Source organism: Bradysia coprophila, unplaced genomic scaffold, assembly GCF_014529535.1.
Source record: "Bradysia coprophila strain Holo2 unplaced genomic scaffold, BU_Bcop_v1 contig_6, whole genome shotgun sequence".
Lineage (NCBI taxonomy): Eukaryota > Metazoa > Arthropoda > Insecta > Diptera > Sciaridae > Bradysia > Bradysia coprophila.
The window spans coordinates 1,967-15,754 of NW_023503839.1; the positions used below are offsets into that span (position 1 = coordinate 1,967).

The following is a 13,788-nucleotide window of genomic DNA, read 5'->3' on the forward strand; positions in this document are numbered from 1 at the left end:
AGCAAACACACGGCGCGTATTATATTTGATTGTGTGGATTGTGTATAATTCAGTTATAAGAAAAGTTGCTTATAACGTAGAGAAGAAACGGACATATATATAACAGAACAGGTAATTTTGATTCGATGACTTTGTGTTTGTGTATAATTTTTACCATTTATATTGTGTGATTATCCACTGCACAAAAGAATACATTTACACCTGCTATATTCCTTCTATTTCGTCACTAAATTCACTTAATTTTCTGTAATTTAATTTATTTCCTTGCACAAAACACGATCACTTTAATTAACAGACTGTCCTTTATAGTTCTTTATACTGTTTAACGGATTAATTCTATCAAAAAAGAACAGCCAACATTCACTTTCTCACACTTGTATTGTACGACCGACCGTAGATACCACCATTTAGACCGACATTCTCAAACAAACTGAACAACACTTTCTGCAAACACCGCTTCGAAAGTGGTGCGAGAGCGCAAGGTATCTCTTTTACAATACAGCCGTAACTTTTACCATGGAAACGGAGAGCATTTAAGTTGTTGTCGGTTAAGTTTATATGGCAAAGCCATGCTGTTTCTTGTACGATGGTGATGGTAAGTTAAACTTACAGCGACCTCAGTTCAATGAGTTTGATTGTCGAATGGTTGTTACCATTCGTTTGAACAAGTTCGTTTATTCAGCACATTAGGACCTCAAACTTTGGTCAGTAACGGTAATAATAATGCTGAAACAGCAATTGCATCCGCTGATGATATGACATTTTAATCACTCTTCTCTTATAACACATGTTATAGTGTTGATATTGGACGATCGTTGGTCATTTTCGTCATAAAAAGTCACCGAAACAACCAAAATTATTTTAAAGATTTTCCAACTTGAAACAAAATCTTTAAAAAAAAAAAAATTTCGAGTCCTTTTTCAATCTTTGAGTTCTAACTTTGATTTCTAGCCGTAGAAAAACAAGAAAAAATGTAATTGAAAAGTGAAAGCACCTGTTTACCTAAGAAAACTTAATATTACTCTTGCGTAGTCAGCGTAGTGCATGACATTTTTTGTAATTTTAAATGGATCAATCTTGAGGAGCCATATAAACTGAGAAAGGAAATATAATTTAGACCAGTTATTTAAGGCAATGACAAGTACCCCAAGACAAATTATAATTTGGTCTTCGGAACTCTCGCTTTGATCATAACGGTCTATAGGTTTGTTCCAAGGTCATTTCGAAATGTCAAACTTCATCCACAGAAGGCAACGTAACCTCAACTTTCAGGTTGACGAAAATTTTAACGAAAAATTTACAAAGAACTTCTTTGACATTTAGGCTTAGTTCATCTCTGTGGATGCAATCGTTGTCGTTCATGCTGTCAAAGCTCGGGTTTACAGTTAGTGTAACGAAATCGGATACTAATTTCCCTAACTTTTTGATGTTTTAGTTGCCTGTTAGTTAAAGCAAAATTCTGAATGAACCTAGGTTCCAAGGATATAAGAATTGTCAAATTTCATTCATATGGACACAACTTCATCAACATTTGTATGAACAATCGCATGCGGCTGTGTATGAAATCGTTTCCGTTTGTGTTTTTCACAGTTGTTTAAGTATAGTTTCCACTTAAAAAGAGCACTCCGTATAGCCTCCGTCTACATGACCGTTGTAAAATAGAACAAAGAAACTGTCACGTAAACGGAGTAAAAAATGGAAATAAATTCAATTTCCACTCCGTTTGCGTGACAGTTCTTTTGTTCTATTTTACAACTGTCATGAAGACGGAGGCTATACGGAGTGCTCTTTTTAAGTGGAAACTATACTTTAAATGTCAAAGTAACAACTGAAATTTAAAAATATTTCGAGGTCACTTCTCTTTAAACGCATAAAGTACAATATGAGGGAAGTACTTTTATATCTCGTATCCAGATGAGTAAAAGCATCCGAGGGATAATTACTTTAAACTACGATAATCTGGCCGTTAAAGGTTTATAGAAGCTTGAAATAATATTTTTTTTGTTAAGTTTGACCGAGTCTAAGAAAAATATCTTCCAAAACTAATCATTTTCGCATAGCAATTTTAGATTGTACTTTACAATGTTCCAGTTTGCAAATATCGTTTGATGAGTCCCATATTTTTGAATCTTAGTATTCATTGGCGCTACTAAGAAATCATTGTTACCAACATTTATGACATAAACAAAATACCACTCTGCTTCAACGGCTTCAACAGACAACACATACAGAGAATTTTTGTTTTATTTGGTTTTCTATTAAAATATTTCGTATATTTGGCCCTTGTGGAAATGCTACGAAGGAACTAACTGTGACCTGTCCAATGATCAAATCAAAATTAATAGATTAGATATGGAATCGTCCGCTAGCGTTGATAAGAAAACTCAACCAAACAACACCACAAACCCGGTGACAGTCGAAACTCTTGACATCGAAATTCTGCCAGTTATTTACGATATTATTCGGGGGTTCGTATTTTTGCTTTGTTTGTGTTTTTAAAGCAAATGATTTATTCATCCAATTTCATTTAACGTCAGTATCGAGAAAGATCCCACCGACAACGCAGCGAAACAAAGAGAATCTCAGGATTGCAGTCAAAAGGTTAGAATTTCGGTTTTTATTTTCGTTTCACTTCATTCTATTTATGTAACACATCCGAAATGAGAAAGCAATTTTATTTCTGTTAAACTACGTTGCAGGTATTGGAGCTGCAAAAGCGCATCGAAAGTGCCCGAAATCAAATCAAACAGTTGCCTGGTATCGATTACAACATCGAAGAACAATTGCAACGCTTGGAAACGCTTCGAAATCAATTGACCCTCAAGCAACAGCTCATCAAAAAGTACAAGAACACTCCGTTTTAAGAAGGGCGCATCTATTTCCAAAGAGTTGAGTGATGGTGTTAAGGTTTTTGTTACGTTACTTTGCCAATAACGAACAATTGGTGCAACGGCTGTCTGAAAGTTATCCGATAAGACGAGCAGCACAGTTACTAGTGGCTGCATTTTTGCGATCTAAAAATGTGGCAGAACAACGCGGTATCAATGATTTGTCACCGGACAAACTTCGTCGCATTCTGACACAATTCAAACTAATTTAAAAGAGGAAATTGAAGATATAAAGAAGAAGAAATAAACAGCCAGCTCTACATAGTTATCAGAAAATGGCCTTTCATTGCGTTGCACGGCCGTTTGACGAATAATTTTTCTATTTGTTCCTAGCAATGACGTTGTCATTGGTTCGTTGCGTTACTGATTTGGCAATTTGTTTCAGTATTGAGGGAAAGATAATGGAACTTAACGCGACAGTTTGTGCTAATCGCTTGGGCGAGTTAAATTTTACTCACATTGTATGGAACCGATGAACCTTTTCTTCGGCACTCTCGGTACGTAAAATAGTGTACAGTCCCCGAGCAAAAGAACAGAAAGCTTTATGTTCGTGTAAGTATTGACTTCGGCTTAGTTAGTTAAATAATGGTTTGAAATCCCTTGTAAAGTGATGATGTTTGGTTTTTGTTGCGTTACTTTGCCAACAACAATCAATTGGTTCAATGGCTAAACGAGCATTTTTGCGATCTTCCTTCAAAATCCATTAAAAAACCTTGAGGTCTCGACGGGCATGGATGCAAAATGTTCGACTCAGTAGTATTATGGTTTCGAATTGAGCTGTTATTAAAGGCCATCGGATCAGTTTTGATTTTATTTCAACATTACATTTACATTACAGAACGTCGTTATTGATAACACTTTCGAACAAAAAAAGAGTATTACTGTAACGTGTGTGTACGATCCCATCAGCAATAACTGTAAAAATAAATAATTACTCGGTGATTTAACATAGAGACGTTGTTCACATTTTATAAATAAATTTTTAGTCCATTTATGGCCAGTTTTTCGTTTTGTTTACTATAAAACTTGGTGAATGTTTTAACCACTTCTGTTGACTGTTCGATTTCAACACTAACAATAATAAAAAGCTCCTTTTCGTTGCTTTTGCAACTCGTTTTTTAAATATTGCATAAGACTGTCTTCCTGCAAAGCAAAGAAATAATTGAAATTTAATTAAACTGAGGCAAATTTTCGTAATTTTAAATTCATCGGCTAAAATAACCAAGGTCAAGATGTCCAGCAAGTCAAAACTCTAACTCTGCTGTTTAATAACACATTTCCAGCTGTTGCAAATAATGTTATAAGCAGAATGTGACTTCGCTTAGAAAAATTCTCGGTAGAATCTGCCGATGAATTTGAGGACATGGGATAGAATTTAATGAAAATTTTAGTTCCGCTTTCACGAAATCTTATTAAATTGATTAAGAAAATGGTTTTGTCGAGTGCCTGTAAGTTCGATGAAAAGCTCATCTTTAATTTGTTTACAGAGATTCACGACGGAACGAACAAGCAAAGAGCTTTTCAGAACGCAGGGCGATATAATAGTCTCCCGTTCGCTGAAACATAGGAAGTCTTTGTCGTGAAAAATGTTGTTTACTTCGGGGAATTCGGAAAAAAATGTTGGAAATTGGCATTTTCTCGGATGACTTGAACAACACTTCCGCCAATGCAATTTCCACCTTTTCTTCCCACGTCGAACAAATAACTAAAGTTTGTCTTCCCGGTCCGTTTTAACGTAAAGTTTTCATTTCATAATATCGCGATAGCCGAAAGGAAAATCTGAAAATTTTCTTACATTGCCGATACTTTGGGGCGAATCCAATTTTGAATCTAGATTCCAGTACTGGTCGTTAATCTTCCTTATCGCAATCCAGTGTCTTCGTTTCAATGGTAACACCACGAATCCAATTTTGTAATCCGTAGGCACATTAAGAATAAATCCTAAAATTTGTGACGTATCGATTGTCGACGGCTCCCTATGAACATAAAACGTTAACATCACGGCAACACTTTAGCTACAATGACATCATCATACTTTCGCTTATCGAACCACACAGCTGCACATCCTTTTTTCTGCAGCGCACTCATAATTACATTTCTGTATTAAGACAATGAGACAATAAGAGTATTCAATCAATTAAGAAGTCATTACATGTCATAATTGCCTAGTCCCAGCATCGACCGATGTGGATTGATCCATTCATCCGACAATTTTTTGCATATTTCGTCCAATTCCGATTTGGAGTATGAACCTCTTTCTGAAAAGTTTTATTTGCTTAGCACTTTGATATTTTAATAATATTAATCGACAAAGTGATCAGGTGTCTATGGATACCTTGGAATAAATTATTTAGTGCGTGTAGGGCACATAATGAGAGAACTTGTTTTTCGTGATACGGTCGTGCCATTATCCATTTGAAAATTTGATTGCAGGCTTGGTAAAGGGCTTCAATCTAGTCGAAAACTAAACAAATTTTGGAAAAGGCTGTGAAAAAACACGTAAAATTGTTGTCAAAACATTATTTGTCAAAAATACACAAAATGAAATCATTTTGCAATGTTGTATAGCCTGAAGTGACCTGATTTTATAAATTTTAAACGTCACCAACTAAAATAAAGAGGTTTACATGACGGTAATACCGTAATATGCAAATGATGAGAATGGTCCTCAATTTGTAAAGGACAAAAAGTAACAATCGAAGCCAATTTTAAATTAAAGTTGCAAAGCAGACTCGATCTGAGGCGACCACTAGCCCACATTTCGCAAAACTCTATGAAAACATGGCAAGAACAGAATCTCTAACTAAGTCGTAACTTCCATGGATCCTACTGCCCCTACCTACATATAATTCCCGTGAAATATCCCAAACACCAAATCGCCAAAAACTATTCCTTGCATACATTAGTCATTTGAAAAAGACCTCACTGGCAGCACTGATGTATACTGTTTCGCCGCGTGAGATGTCCCACAAGGCGTTCTCACCAAGGTTCTTTCAGAACCTTGCCTCTCACAACGCACTTCAAGCATGTACGATGTACTCTATTGGATAGCTGTCACTCGAAGCACTTTTGCTTGAAGTTCTCTATTGGATAGCTGTCACTCAAAGCACTTTTGCTTGAAGTGCGTTGGCTCTCATCATGCGGTAGTCTTTTTCACAGACCATTATGACGTGGAAGTGTTTTGAAGGAATAATTTGATTTAAACAAAGACCTTGCTGGAACTGTTTTCCCGGATTTTTTCTCGTAATCTAGGCCCTCAGCATGAAAAGTTGTATACGCATCCGTTGTGGACGGTATATTTTAGGCAATTTCGCGAGTTGTAGCCCGAACGAAGTGAGACAAGAAGATTTCCGTCATAACTCATAACAGTCTATAACTAAAAGAAACCCAGATCTCGGAGTGTGAACGCTTCTTGTAAAATTTGCGAGAGAGCAACATTTCACCACCAACTTCATTTGTGTCACTGTGACATTACGACAACACAAAATTTTCGTTACACGTCTCAGGTAATTATAGTTAAAACATTTTCCAATCAATTTTCTAAATATTCCTGGTTAATTATGATTTTATTTCGTGTTGTCGTGTTCTTACCAATTCGATCAAGTGGATGCCACCGATAACCAATGAAACTCGTTGTTAAACATAATCTATTCCCTAATCCTACAGCTTGCTACACATAATACTCTTTCGTGTGTATGTGCTGTGCAGTCATTTTCATCATAAATTTGTTTTTTTTTTTTTAATCTACCGATTGCACAAATTCTAATGTTTATCAAACAAAGAAAGGATCTAATAATAGATTGTTTTGACAACAGTAAATTGTGAAGCAGTGTGAATTCGTTGATTCTAAGATTTTAACGGAGAAAGTGTTGCGAGTTTTAAAAGAAAAGTGAAAGCAAAAGCTTGAAAAAAAAAGAATTTTTACTCCAGTCTGGAGGGGATTTTATTGAATGTTGATTCGGCAAATCAAAATATTTCATCACTTTTGATGCATTTTAGTGTTATAAAATAACCAAATGATTTTGTCATCGTAACCGAACTGTTTCGTTCGTATATTTTGTTCTTAAATTGTATAGTTTCGGCTTCGTGACCTTCTATATAATTCACTTTTTGTTTGGGGATATTTAGCGTTTCATGGTCACTCTATTTTTCGCTACAACCGTGCAATGTTTTGATGTGAATTGTGTAATAATCGGAAAATCTTATCAGAATTCAATTAGATTCCAAGACTTTCTTAGTGGAACAAGGTTTTCTAATCAATTTTCGTTTCTTTTATCGTTTTACAGTGCGTTAGATGAAATTATGTAGACTCGTTGCAAATTGTACAAATTAAACTCGCATCTTAAACAAAACAAACGACGACCTCACAATGCAGTCCCAAGAAAAATCTCAGCCTACTTCATCGTTGGCACCGATGGCTGATACAATCACCAGTTCACCAATCATATCGATTGACTATACGAGCATCCGTTCGAAAACGGTTCTCATCAGTCCCACAGAAGAACAATTTGAGTTACTTAAAAAGCGTCTGCAAGATCGCATCGACGACAGCCGAGGTGAAACAATCTATGATGTTGGAATCGGTGAAGGTAAGTCATCAATTTTTTTGTCTAGACTGTAAGGTTTAATTAAGTTAGAAATTGTATATTTAGACGTCACAGTTATAGTTGGGGGTTGTTGTAACGATGTTTATGATTTGTCGGACGATATTCTGATTTTTTTTTTTTTCATTGGAAGTTACAAGGAAATCTGGAAACCTCATTCAGGAAAAATGTGTTGTTCAACTCATTTTCTTGCCAGTTATGGTTTTTGGTGGAATTTCACAATAGATTTTTAAAATTCAAAATTTGTAATCTTTGTACATGGTAACATTTTTGTCAATGTTGCGTAATGCCGAACATTGCGTATGCATTTCATCATTTGTTGACGGACGAAATTTTCATAGGTGTACATTGAGAGATATAGAATTTGTCTAGGGTTATAATAGATTGATTGCTGCTCTGTGAGGTAATAACATAGTTGATTCGAGACGGATGACAAATTAGATCACTATTTATGATAGAATACAGGACTGCAGGCTTCAAATCGAATTTTAACGAAACAAATCCCAATCCTATAATAGATGGAGGTGACAATGGACTCGATCCTGAAGAATATGAGGCTGCTGTAGCCACTTTACAATCATTAGCTGCCACCCTTGACGCCGATTGCGTTGAGCTCCGGCAGCGTAAATCAGAAAAAGGTATGACCGGTCAATACTTGGTACGACGCCGTGTGGATCAAACCGATTTTATGGAAATTCGGTAAGAAAATCGAAAAATTCTTGTTGATACATCTTAGTCCAAATCGGACATTTCTGTATACAGCGTTGCTGTGGTTGGAAATGTAGACGCTGGCAAAAGTACACTACTTGGTGTACTGACACATAGTGAATTAGATAACGGACGCGGCCACGCAAGACAGCGACTATTTCGACATAAACACGAAATGGAAAGTGGACGAACGAGCTCCGTTGGAAATGACATTTTGGGTAAGAGTGTGAAAAACTGAAATGCGAAAAATCATTTTAATGAATGCGGAATTACAGGCTTCGACAGTGTGGGCAATGTGGTCAATAAACCAGATCATGGAACGTTGGATTGGGTTAAGATTTGCGAGAAAAGTGCTAAAGTTATAACGTTCATCGATTTGGCCGGACATGAACGATACTTAAAAACCACCGTATTCGGGATGACAGGACACGCTCCAGATTTTGGGATGTTGATGGTACGATAAGTTTTCAAATGTTTTGAAAAATTGTGATATTCTCTACGCTATTCTTGCAGATTGGTGCTAATGCGGGTATTGTTGGAATGACAAAAGAGCACTTGGGTCTAGCCCTGGCATTGTCGGTTCCAGTGTTTGTGGTTGTGACAAAAATTGACATGTGTCCTCCGAACGTTCTTCAAGACAATCTGAAGCTATTGTTCAAAATTCTAAAGTCACAAGGATGCCGTAAAGTTCCAGTAATGGTCAAAACAGCTGACGATGTGGTTCTTTCAGCGACAAATTTTGTGTCGGAACGGCTGTGTCCAATATTTCAAGTGTCTAATGTTACCGGCGAAAATTTGGATCTCCTCAAAATGTTCCTCAATTTGTTGACAACGCGCGTCACTGGTTTAGATAATCTACCAGCTGAGTTTCAGATCGATGACACTTACTCAGTACCAGGTGTGGGCACCGTTATTTCCGGCACTTGTCTGCAAGGAATTATTCGGTTGAATGATATACTCTTATTGGGTCCAGACCCGCTGGGGCACTTCACACCGATTGCTATTAAAAGTATTCATCGCAAACGGATGAATGTTTCAGAAGTGCGTGGCGGTCAAACAGCAAGCTTCTCACTGAAAAAGATTAAGCGGTCGCAGATCCGAAAAGGTTTTTAAATTGTTGTCATTCATTTCGCTTCCGAAACGCTCACAAATCTATGTTGTAGGTATGGTTATGGTCGCTCCAGAAGTGAATCCTCAAGCCTGCTGGGAATTCGAAGGAGAAATTCTTGTATTGCATCATCCCACCACCATTTCATCACGTTACCAAGCTATGGTGCATTGCGGAAGTATCCGACAGACCGCATCAATCTTGAACATGTCAAAAGAATGTCTGCGGACCGGCGATAAGGCTCAAGTTCGGTTCCGATTCATCAAGCATCCAGAATACATTCGTCCCCAGCAGCGTATGGTCTTCCGTGAAGGGCGTACGAAAGCTGTCGGTAACGTGTTACGACCATTGCCAACGTCAATTGTAACACAGGGTCGCGCCAAGCCAACAAAAATGCAATCACGCGGTCAGAGCCAACAACAGAATCAACAAAATCAAAATCCGAACATTCAAAATGAATGTTCGCAGGAAGATGCGTTGAGCGGAAAGGTTGAGAGTGTGCTGGACATCGGCACCGACAAACGAGATCTTGCAAGTCATCAGCGAAACAACGCTACCAAACGACCGAAACGACCAATTGTAAAGACATCAACTTCGGCACAGCCCATTCAAACCATTTCCACAAAGGTCCAGTGAGTTTAAATGTTGTAAAATTTCAGATTTTCTTTTTTAATTTATTGATCGAAAAAAGTGAAGAAAAAAAATATTTTTGCCAGTGATGGCATGGTGTGGTATTCAGTACCACATCACTGGAAATGTAAAAAATAAAAATAAAATATTTTACCAGTCAGCACAGCGACTAATCGTTTGGTACAAATAAAAGAGCTGGTAATATAAAGGAACGGTGTTTCTGTCTTCGGTTTATTTACTGGTTTACTACAGCCAAGTCACAATGTAGTAGTTCTTTTTGCCTACTCTAAACAGTGTCAATCCATTTTCTAGCACATGTACGGAAGGTGATAGAACCTCAGCAATATTCTTCGTTTGATTCTGGTTGATGTAAAATCCACCGGCAGTGATTATTCTCATAGCGTCGCCTGAAAATCCATTTTGTAACAAGTTGAATATGAAAATAACACAGAATGCTCTTACGTTCGCTTGCAAAGCATTTGCATTTCATTGCAGCCTCTAAAATTGTCATTCCTGGTGCGGGTAGAATTTCACATAAAGCAGCTCCTGCAAAACATTCCTTTACTTCATTTAGATTCAGTTTTCCCAGAGCGTCCACACTCCCTTTATACAATGCCGATGAAATTGCTTCGGCCTTCTGAAGTCCGGTTTCTGATTAAATGAACTTGTGAATTGAGTGCAACCATTCGTATAAAGCATGACACCTACCTCCATGTACAAGTAAAGTGATTTGTTGAGCTAACTTTCGCTGAGCTTGTCTGAGCTCAGGAACCTGTTTGTGTTGAACCATAATTTCGTCGATTTCTTTCAGTGGCAGTAACGTGAGCAATTTTAGAAGATTCTCAACTTCAGAATCAGCTATTCGTATGAAGAACTGATAGAACGAAAATGGTGATGTTTTGTCCTGGTCCAACCAAATGGCATTTCCAGCAGATTTTCCAAATTTGTTACCCTCCTCGTTCGTTATTAATGGCAAAGTTAATCCGTAAACTGACTTTTTGGCAGTACGACCGATGAGTCTGTGACCTGCTACCAAATTTCCCATTTGATCACTTCCCCCAAGCTGGAATCGGCAGTCGTGCTCTTTAAGCAAGTGCAACCAATCGTAAGCCTGAAAGACTTGATACGTGAATTCGGTGAAGCTCATTCCATCTCCCTGAAGACGCTGTTGAACAGATGACATCGTAATCATATCTCCTAAACGAAAATGCCGGCCAATGTTTGCAATAAACCCAACGACGCTTAAATTCCGATACCAATCAGCATTATTAACAATCCTGGAAGCAATTGTTGTTGAGTGTGATATTGCCAGAAATTCTTAGAAACAAACTTTCTTACTTGACTCTACTAAGTGCCGGTGCTGCCGATTTCTTGTTCCAGAAAAACTTTTCATGATTTTCGAATATCGTCTCGATTTGCCTTTGGATTGCACTCAAATTGTGTTCCACACTCGATACATCCATAAGACTCCGTTCGGAATTACGTCCAGATGGATCGCCGATTCGGCCAGTGGCACCGCCTAACTGAAAAACTATACAAATTAATTCCGTCAACTGCATCCAGTAACAGTGTTTACCAAAGCAATCGGTTGATGTCCTCCTCTTTGGCAATGAATGAGACCCATTATGACCAATAAGTTGCCAACATGCAAACTGTCAGCGGTTGGATCGAATCCAGCATAAATGGTTTGCGGTTTTGTGATGAAACGTTTCCGAATTTCTGGTCTGGAAGTTGATAAATGTTAGGGTGATTATTGACATAGATAGAAGGTGATTTAAAACTCACTCAGCATTGCCGGGAAATAGAGCCTGAAAAAATCCTCTGTCGCTTAGGCTCAGAATATTTTTCCCGTGATGACAGCCCCGTATCTGTGTCACAAGTGGTTGATACAACCTTTTTATAATCATTTTTCCGTGTTCAGTCACTCCACAATCTTTGCCCGTTTATTTACTTTTGTGAGGTTAAGGTGTAGTGTTGTGAAATAATTGACTGTCAGACCGGCTGACGATCTGTCATAACATTGCTGGAAAATAGCTGCAAGTTTAATGGATTTGATGTGAAAAGTACTGTGTAACAAGCTAATAAGTGTGTAAGTGCTGTGAAAACAAGCGATAATTATCCAAAATTCAAGTCTTTCAATATTTCTTACAAGAAGCCGGCAAAATCCAAATGGGATTCGTGAAGGCGATTTTATCCAATCCTCACATTTTTTTTGGAGTAGCCAACAGATTAGTCAAGCCAGTTAGACTGCCAATCAGCAGATTCTATTCAACGGTACGTACGTGTGTACCTGTTTCGTAAAGTTTCACTTCAACTACAATTCTTACACAAAGCAGCAGGATGACATCGATCAAAAGAAAGTAAGAAAACTGGCGAAAAAACTAGCTGTTGCTGCTTCTGAGCCACGCTTCTATCAAGCTCGTTCTAGCAAATGGACTGAGCTAAAGAAAAGATACGATCAAGAGGTGGCATCCAAAGAACAAGAAGTTATTCACGTAACACTGCTTGATGGTAAGGTCGTCGAAGGATTTAGCTGGGATCTGACACCATTGCAAATAGCCCAGGACATTAGCCACGCACTGGTACAAGACGTGTACATTGCTAAAATAAACGATCAACTGTGGGATTTTGAGCGACCATTGGAGGCTGACTGTAAAATTCAATTATTGAAATATGATTCTCAAGATGCTAAAACCGCATTCTGGACGACAGCTGCATTTACTTTAGCCGAAGCATTGGAAAGATTATATTGTACAGATGATGGTGGTGTGGTGTGTAGTATCGGTTCCACGCAAAGTGGTTTCTACGCAGACATTCATTTGACAGCGAAAACGGTAATGAATTCAGATAATTTGTTGTCTATGGTAACATTAGCTCTACATCATTCACAACTCATATTCACAGATCAACAGAAAAGACATCGGTGCTATTGATGAGCAAATCGCTAAAATACTACAAAACCACAGCAAAGTCGAACGCATTGAGACTACGAAAAGTGATGCAAATGAATTGTTTGCCTATAATCCGTTCAAATTGAAAGTGATCAGCGAACGTGTGTGTGATAGACTACCTATATACCGATGTGGCTGTTTCATTGAAATCGTCGATACTCCACTTCTTCGTAAGAATAAAAATGTGAACACCATCAAGATACTAAAGGTAAATGGTAAACAGCAATCAATTGTGATGGAAACTTGTTTACCAATCTGTTGGTTTTGTTTCTTTTCGTAGATGGAGTCGGTACTTTGCAATGGCCAGCCCATACAACGCGTTCATGGTGTAGCTTTTCCATCGCACAAAGAATTGAAGGATTACCTTAAGCAGAATAAATTGACGTAGGATCTGTTATGAAATGTGAATAAACCGCTTCGTTTGGCCAATGCATATTACAAAGTCTGTCAAACGCTAATTCAACTTTTAGAAGAACGGTGGTCCAAGAAAAAAAGATCGTGATTGTAATCACAGTGTAATATTGTGGATGAAAGACTTCTGCCGCAAGGGTCTTTCCAGAAAAGTCACTGGGTTCTAGCCATTATAAAATTTATTCCAGCAATTATTTCACTTGTCAGGTCGTTCTAATAAAATGATTTTCTTAGATTTTCGAAACTAGTGCAGCCCTACTATACTTTCAACTCGAAAGCCATGAATGAATGTAACAAGTGAATAGACACAAATTCAATATACTTTGTCAGTGTGGCACTAAATTAATTTGCAATCTTTTCTCTGGATACATTCCGAACGCTCCAGTTTTCATTACATTTGACTGTTCGGCTCAAATCGATAGTTCTTCAACAGATAGTACACATTCAATTTAACGTTCATCAACGCAAATCGAGAGCCGATGCGTATC

General features: G+C 37.7%; 5 protein-coding genes and 1 pseudogene across 8 annotated transcripts; 4 read left to right on the top strand and 2 right to left on the bottom strand.

The window, feature by feature from the left end:
* Positions 1-2,199: 2,199 nt before the first annotated feature.
* Positions 2,200-2,882, top strand: LOC119083383 (mediator of RNA polymerase II transcription subunit 9-like). Its single transcript, XM_037193096.1, has 3 exons — positions 2,200-2,468; positions 2,538-2,601; positions 2,700-2,882. Exons 1-3 carry the CDS (start codon positions 2,353-2,355, stop codon positions 2,862-2,864), a joined length of 345 nt encoding a protein of 114 aa, XP_037048991.1. The 5' UTR covers positions 2,200-2,352; the 3' UTR covers positions 2,865-2,882.
* LOC119083384 (protein NCBP2AS2 homolog) lies at positions 2,876-3,157 on the top strand. The gene is given in 2 exon segments (XM_037193097.1): positions 2,876-3,089; positions 3,092-3,157. Coding segments are annotated over 2 exon segments (237 nt in total). The 5' UTR covers positions 2,876-2,896; the 3' UTR covers positions 3,136-3,157.
* A 699-nt stretch (positions 3,158-3,856) lies between these two features.
* LOC119083382 lies at positions 3,857-5,433 on the bottom strand (annotated as a pseudogene).
* An 886-nt stretch (positions 5,434-6,319) lies between these two features.
* On the top strand, positions 6,320-10,146 carry LOC119083385 (GTP-binding protein 1). Of its 2 annotated transcripts, none has more exons than XM_037193099.1 (7): positions 6,320-6,394; positions 7,175-7,477; positions 8,011-8,191; positions 8,255-8,418; positions 8,476-8,654; positions 8,714-9,305; positions 9,364-10,146. In XM_037193099.1, exons 2-7 carry the CDS (start codon positions 7,258-7,260, stop codon positions 9,942-9,944), a joined length of 1,917 nt encoding a protein of 638 aa, XP_037048994.1. In that variant the 5' UTR covers positions 6,320-6,394; positions 7,175-7,257; the 3' UTR covers positions 9,945-10,146. The 2 variants fall into 2 exon arrangements, with proteins under 2 accessions (XP_037048994.1, XP_037048995.1); XM_037193100.1 differs by lacking the exon at positions 6,320-6,394 and adding an exon at positions 6,722-7,073 and having other exon boundaries at positions 9,364-10,138.
* On the bottom strand, positions 10,138-11,929 carry LOC119083386 (tyrosine--tRNA ligase, mitochondrial-like). The gene is made up of 6 exons (XM_037193101.1): positions 11,724-11,929; positions 11,515-11,662; positions 11,277-11,461; positions 10,647-11,215; positions 10,401-10,589; positions 10,138-10,345 (listed from the first exon to the last, which is right to left on the bottom strand). Exons 1-6 carry the CDS (start codon positions 11,843-11,845, stop codon positions 10,185-10,187), a joined length of 1,374 nt encoding a protein of 457 aa, XP_037048996.1. The 5' UTR covers positions 11,846-11,929; the 3' UTR covers positions 10,138-10,184.
* Positions 11,930-11,950: 21 nt separating this feature from the next.
* On the top strand, positions 11,951-13,330 carry LOC119083387 (threonine--tRNA ligase, cytoplasmic-like). Of its 3 annotated transcripts, XM_037193103.1 has the most exons (5): positions 11,951-12,027; positions 12,094-12,212; positions 12,272-12,772; positions 12,843-13,097; positions 13,170-13,330. In XM_037193103.1, the coding sequence occupies exons 2-5, from the start codon at positions 12,108-12,110 to the stop codon at positions 13,275-13,277; spliced, it is 969 nt and encodes a 322-aa protein (XP_037048998.1). In that variant the 5' UTR covers positions 11,951-12,027; positions 12,094-12,107; the 3' UTR covers positions 13,278-13,330. The 3 variants fall into 3 exon arrangements, with proteins under 3 accessions (XP_037048998.1, XP_037048997.1, XP_037048999.1); XM_037193102.1 differs by lacking the exon at positions 11,951-12,027 and having other exon boundaries at positions 12,061-12,212; XM_037193104.1 differs by lacking the exon at positions 11,951-12,027 and having other exon boundaries at positions 12,061-12,212; positions 12,275-12,772.
* Positions 13,331-13,788: the final 458 nt, after the last annotated feature.

Bases quoted from the DNA above. Each gene is read 5' to 3' on its own strand.
- LOC119083383 (XM_037193096.1), top strand. From the start codon at position 2,353: ATGGAATCGTCCGCTAGCGTTGATAAGAAAACTCAACCAAACAACACC. The intron at 2,469-2,537 runs GTTCGTATTTTT...ATTTAACGTCAG, and splicing joins ATTTACGATATTATTCGGGG to TATCGAGAAAGATCCCACCG. The intron at 2,602-2,699 runs GTTAGAATTTCG...ACTACGTTGCAG, and splicing joins CTCAGGATTGCAGTCAAAAG to GTATTGGAGCTGCAAAAGCG.
- LOC119083385 (XM_037193099.1), top strand. From the start codon at position 7,258: ATGCAGTCCCAAGAAAAATCTCAGCCTACTTCATCGTTGGCACCGATG. The intron at 7,478-8,010 runs GTAAGTCATCAA...ATCCTATAATAG, and splicing joins TGATGTTGGAATCGGTGAAG to ATGGAGGTGACAATGGACTC. The intron at 8,419-8,475 runs GTAAGAGTGTGA...GCGGAATTACAG, and splicing joins CGTTGGAAATGACATTTTGG to GCTTCGACAGTGTGGGCAAT.
- LOC119083387 (XM_037193103.1), top strand. From the start codon at position 12,108: ATGGGATTCGTGAAGGCGATTTTATCCAATCCTCACATTTTTTTTGGA. The intron at 12,213-12,271 runs GTACGTACGTGT...TCTTACACAAAG, and splicing joins TCAGCAGATTCTATTCAACG to CAGCAGGATGACATCGATCA. The intron at 12,773-12,842 runs GTAATGAATTCA...TCATATTCACAG, and splicing joins TTCATTTGACAGCGAAAACG to ATCAACAGAAAAGACATCGG.
- LOC119083386 (XM_037193101.1), bottom strand. From the start codon at position 11,845: ATGATTATAAAAAGGTTGTATCAACCACTTGTGACACAGATACGGGGC. The intron at 11,663-11,723 runs GTGAGTTTTAAA...ATCAACTTCCAG, and splicing joins CTATTTCCCGGCAATGCTGA to ACCAGAAATTCGGAAACGTT. The intron at 11,462-11,514 runs GTAAACACTGTT...ATAGTTTTTCAG, and splicing joins GACATCAACCGATTGCTTTG to TTAGGCGGTGCCACTGGCCG.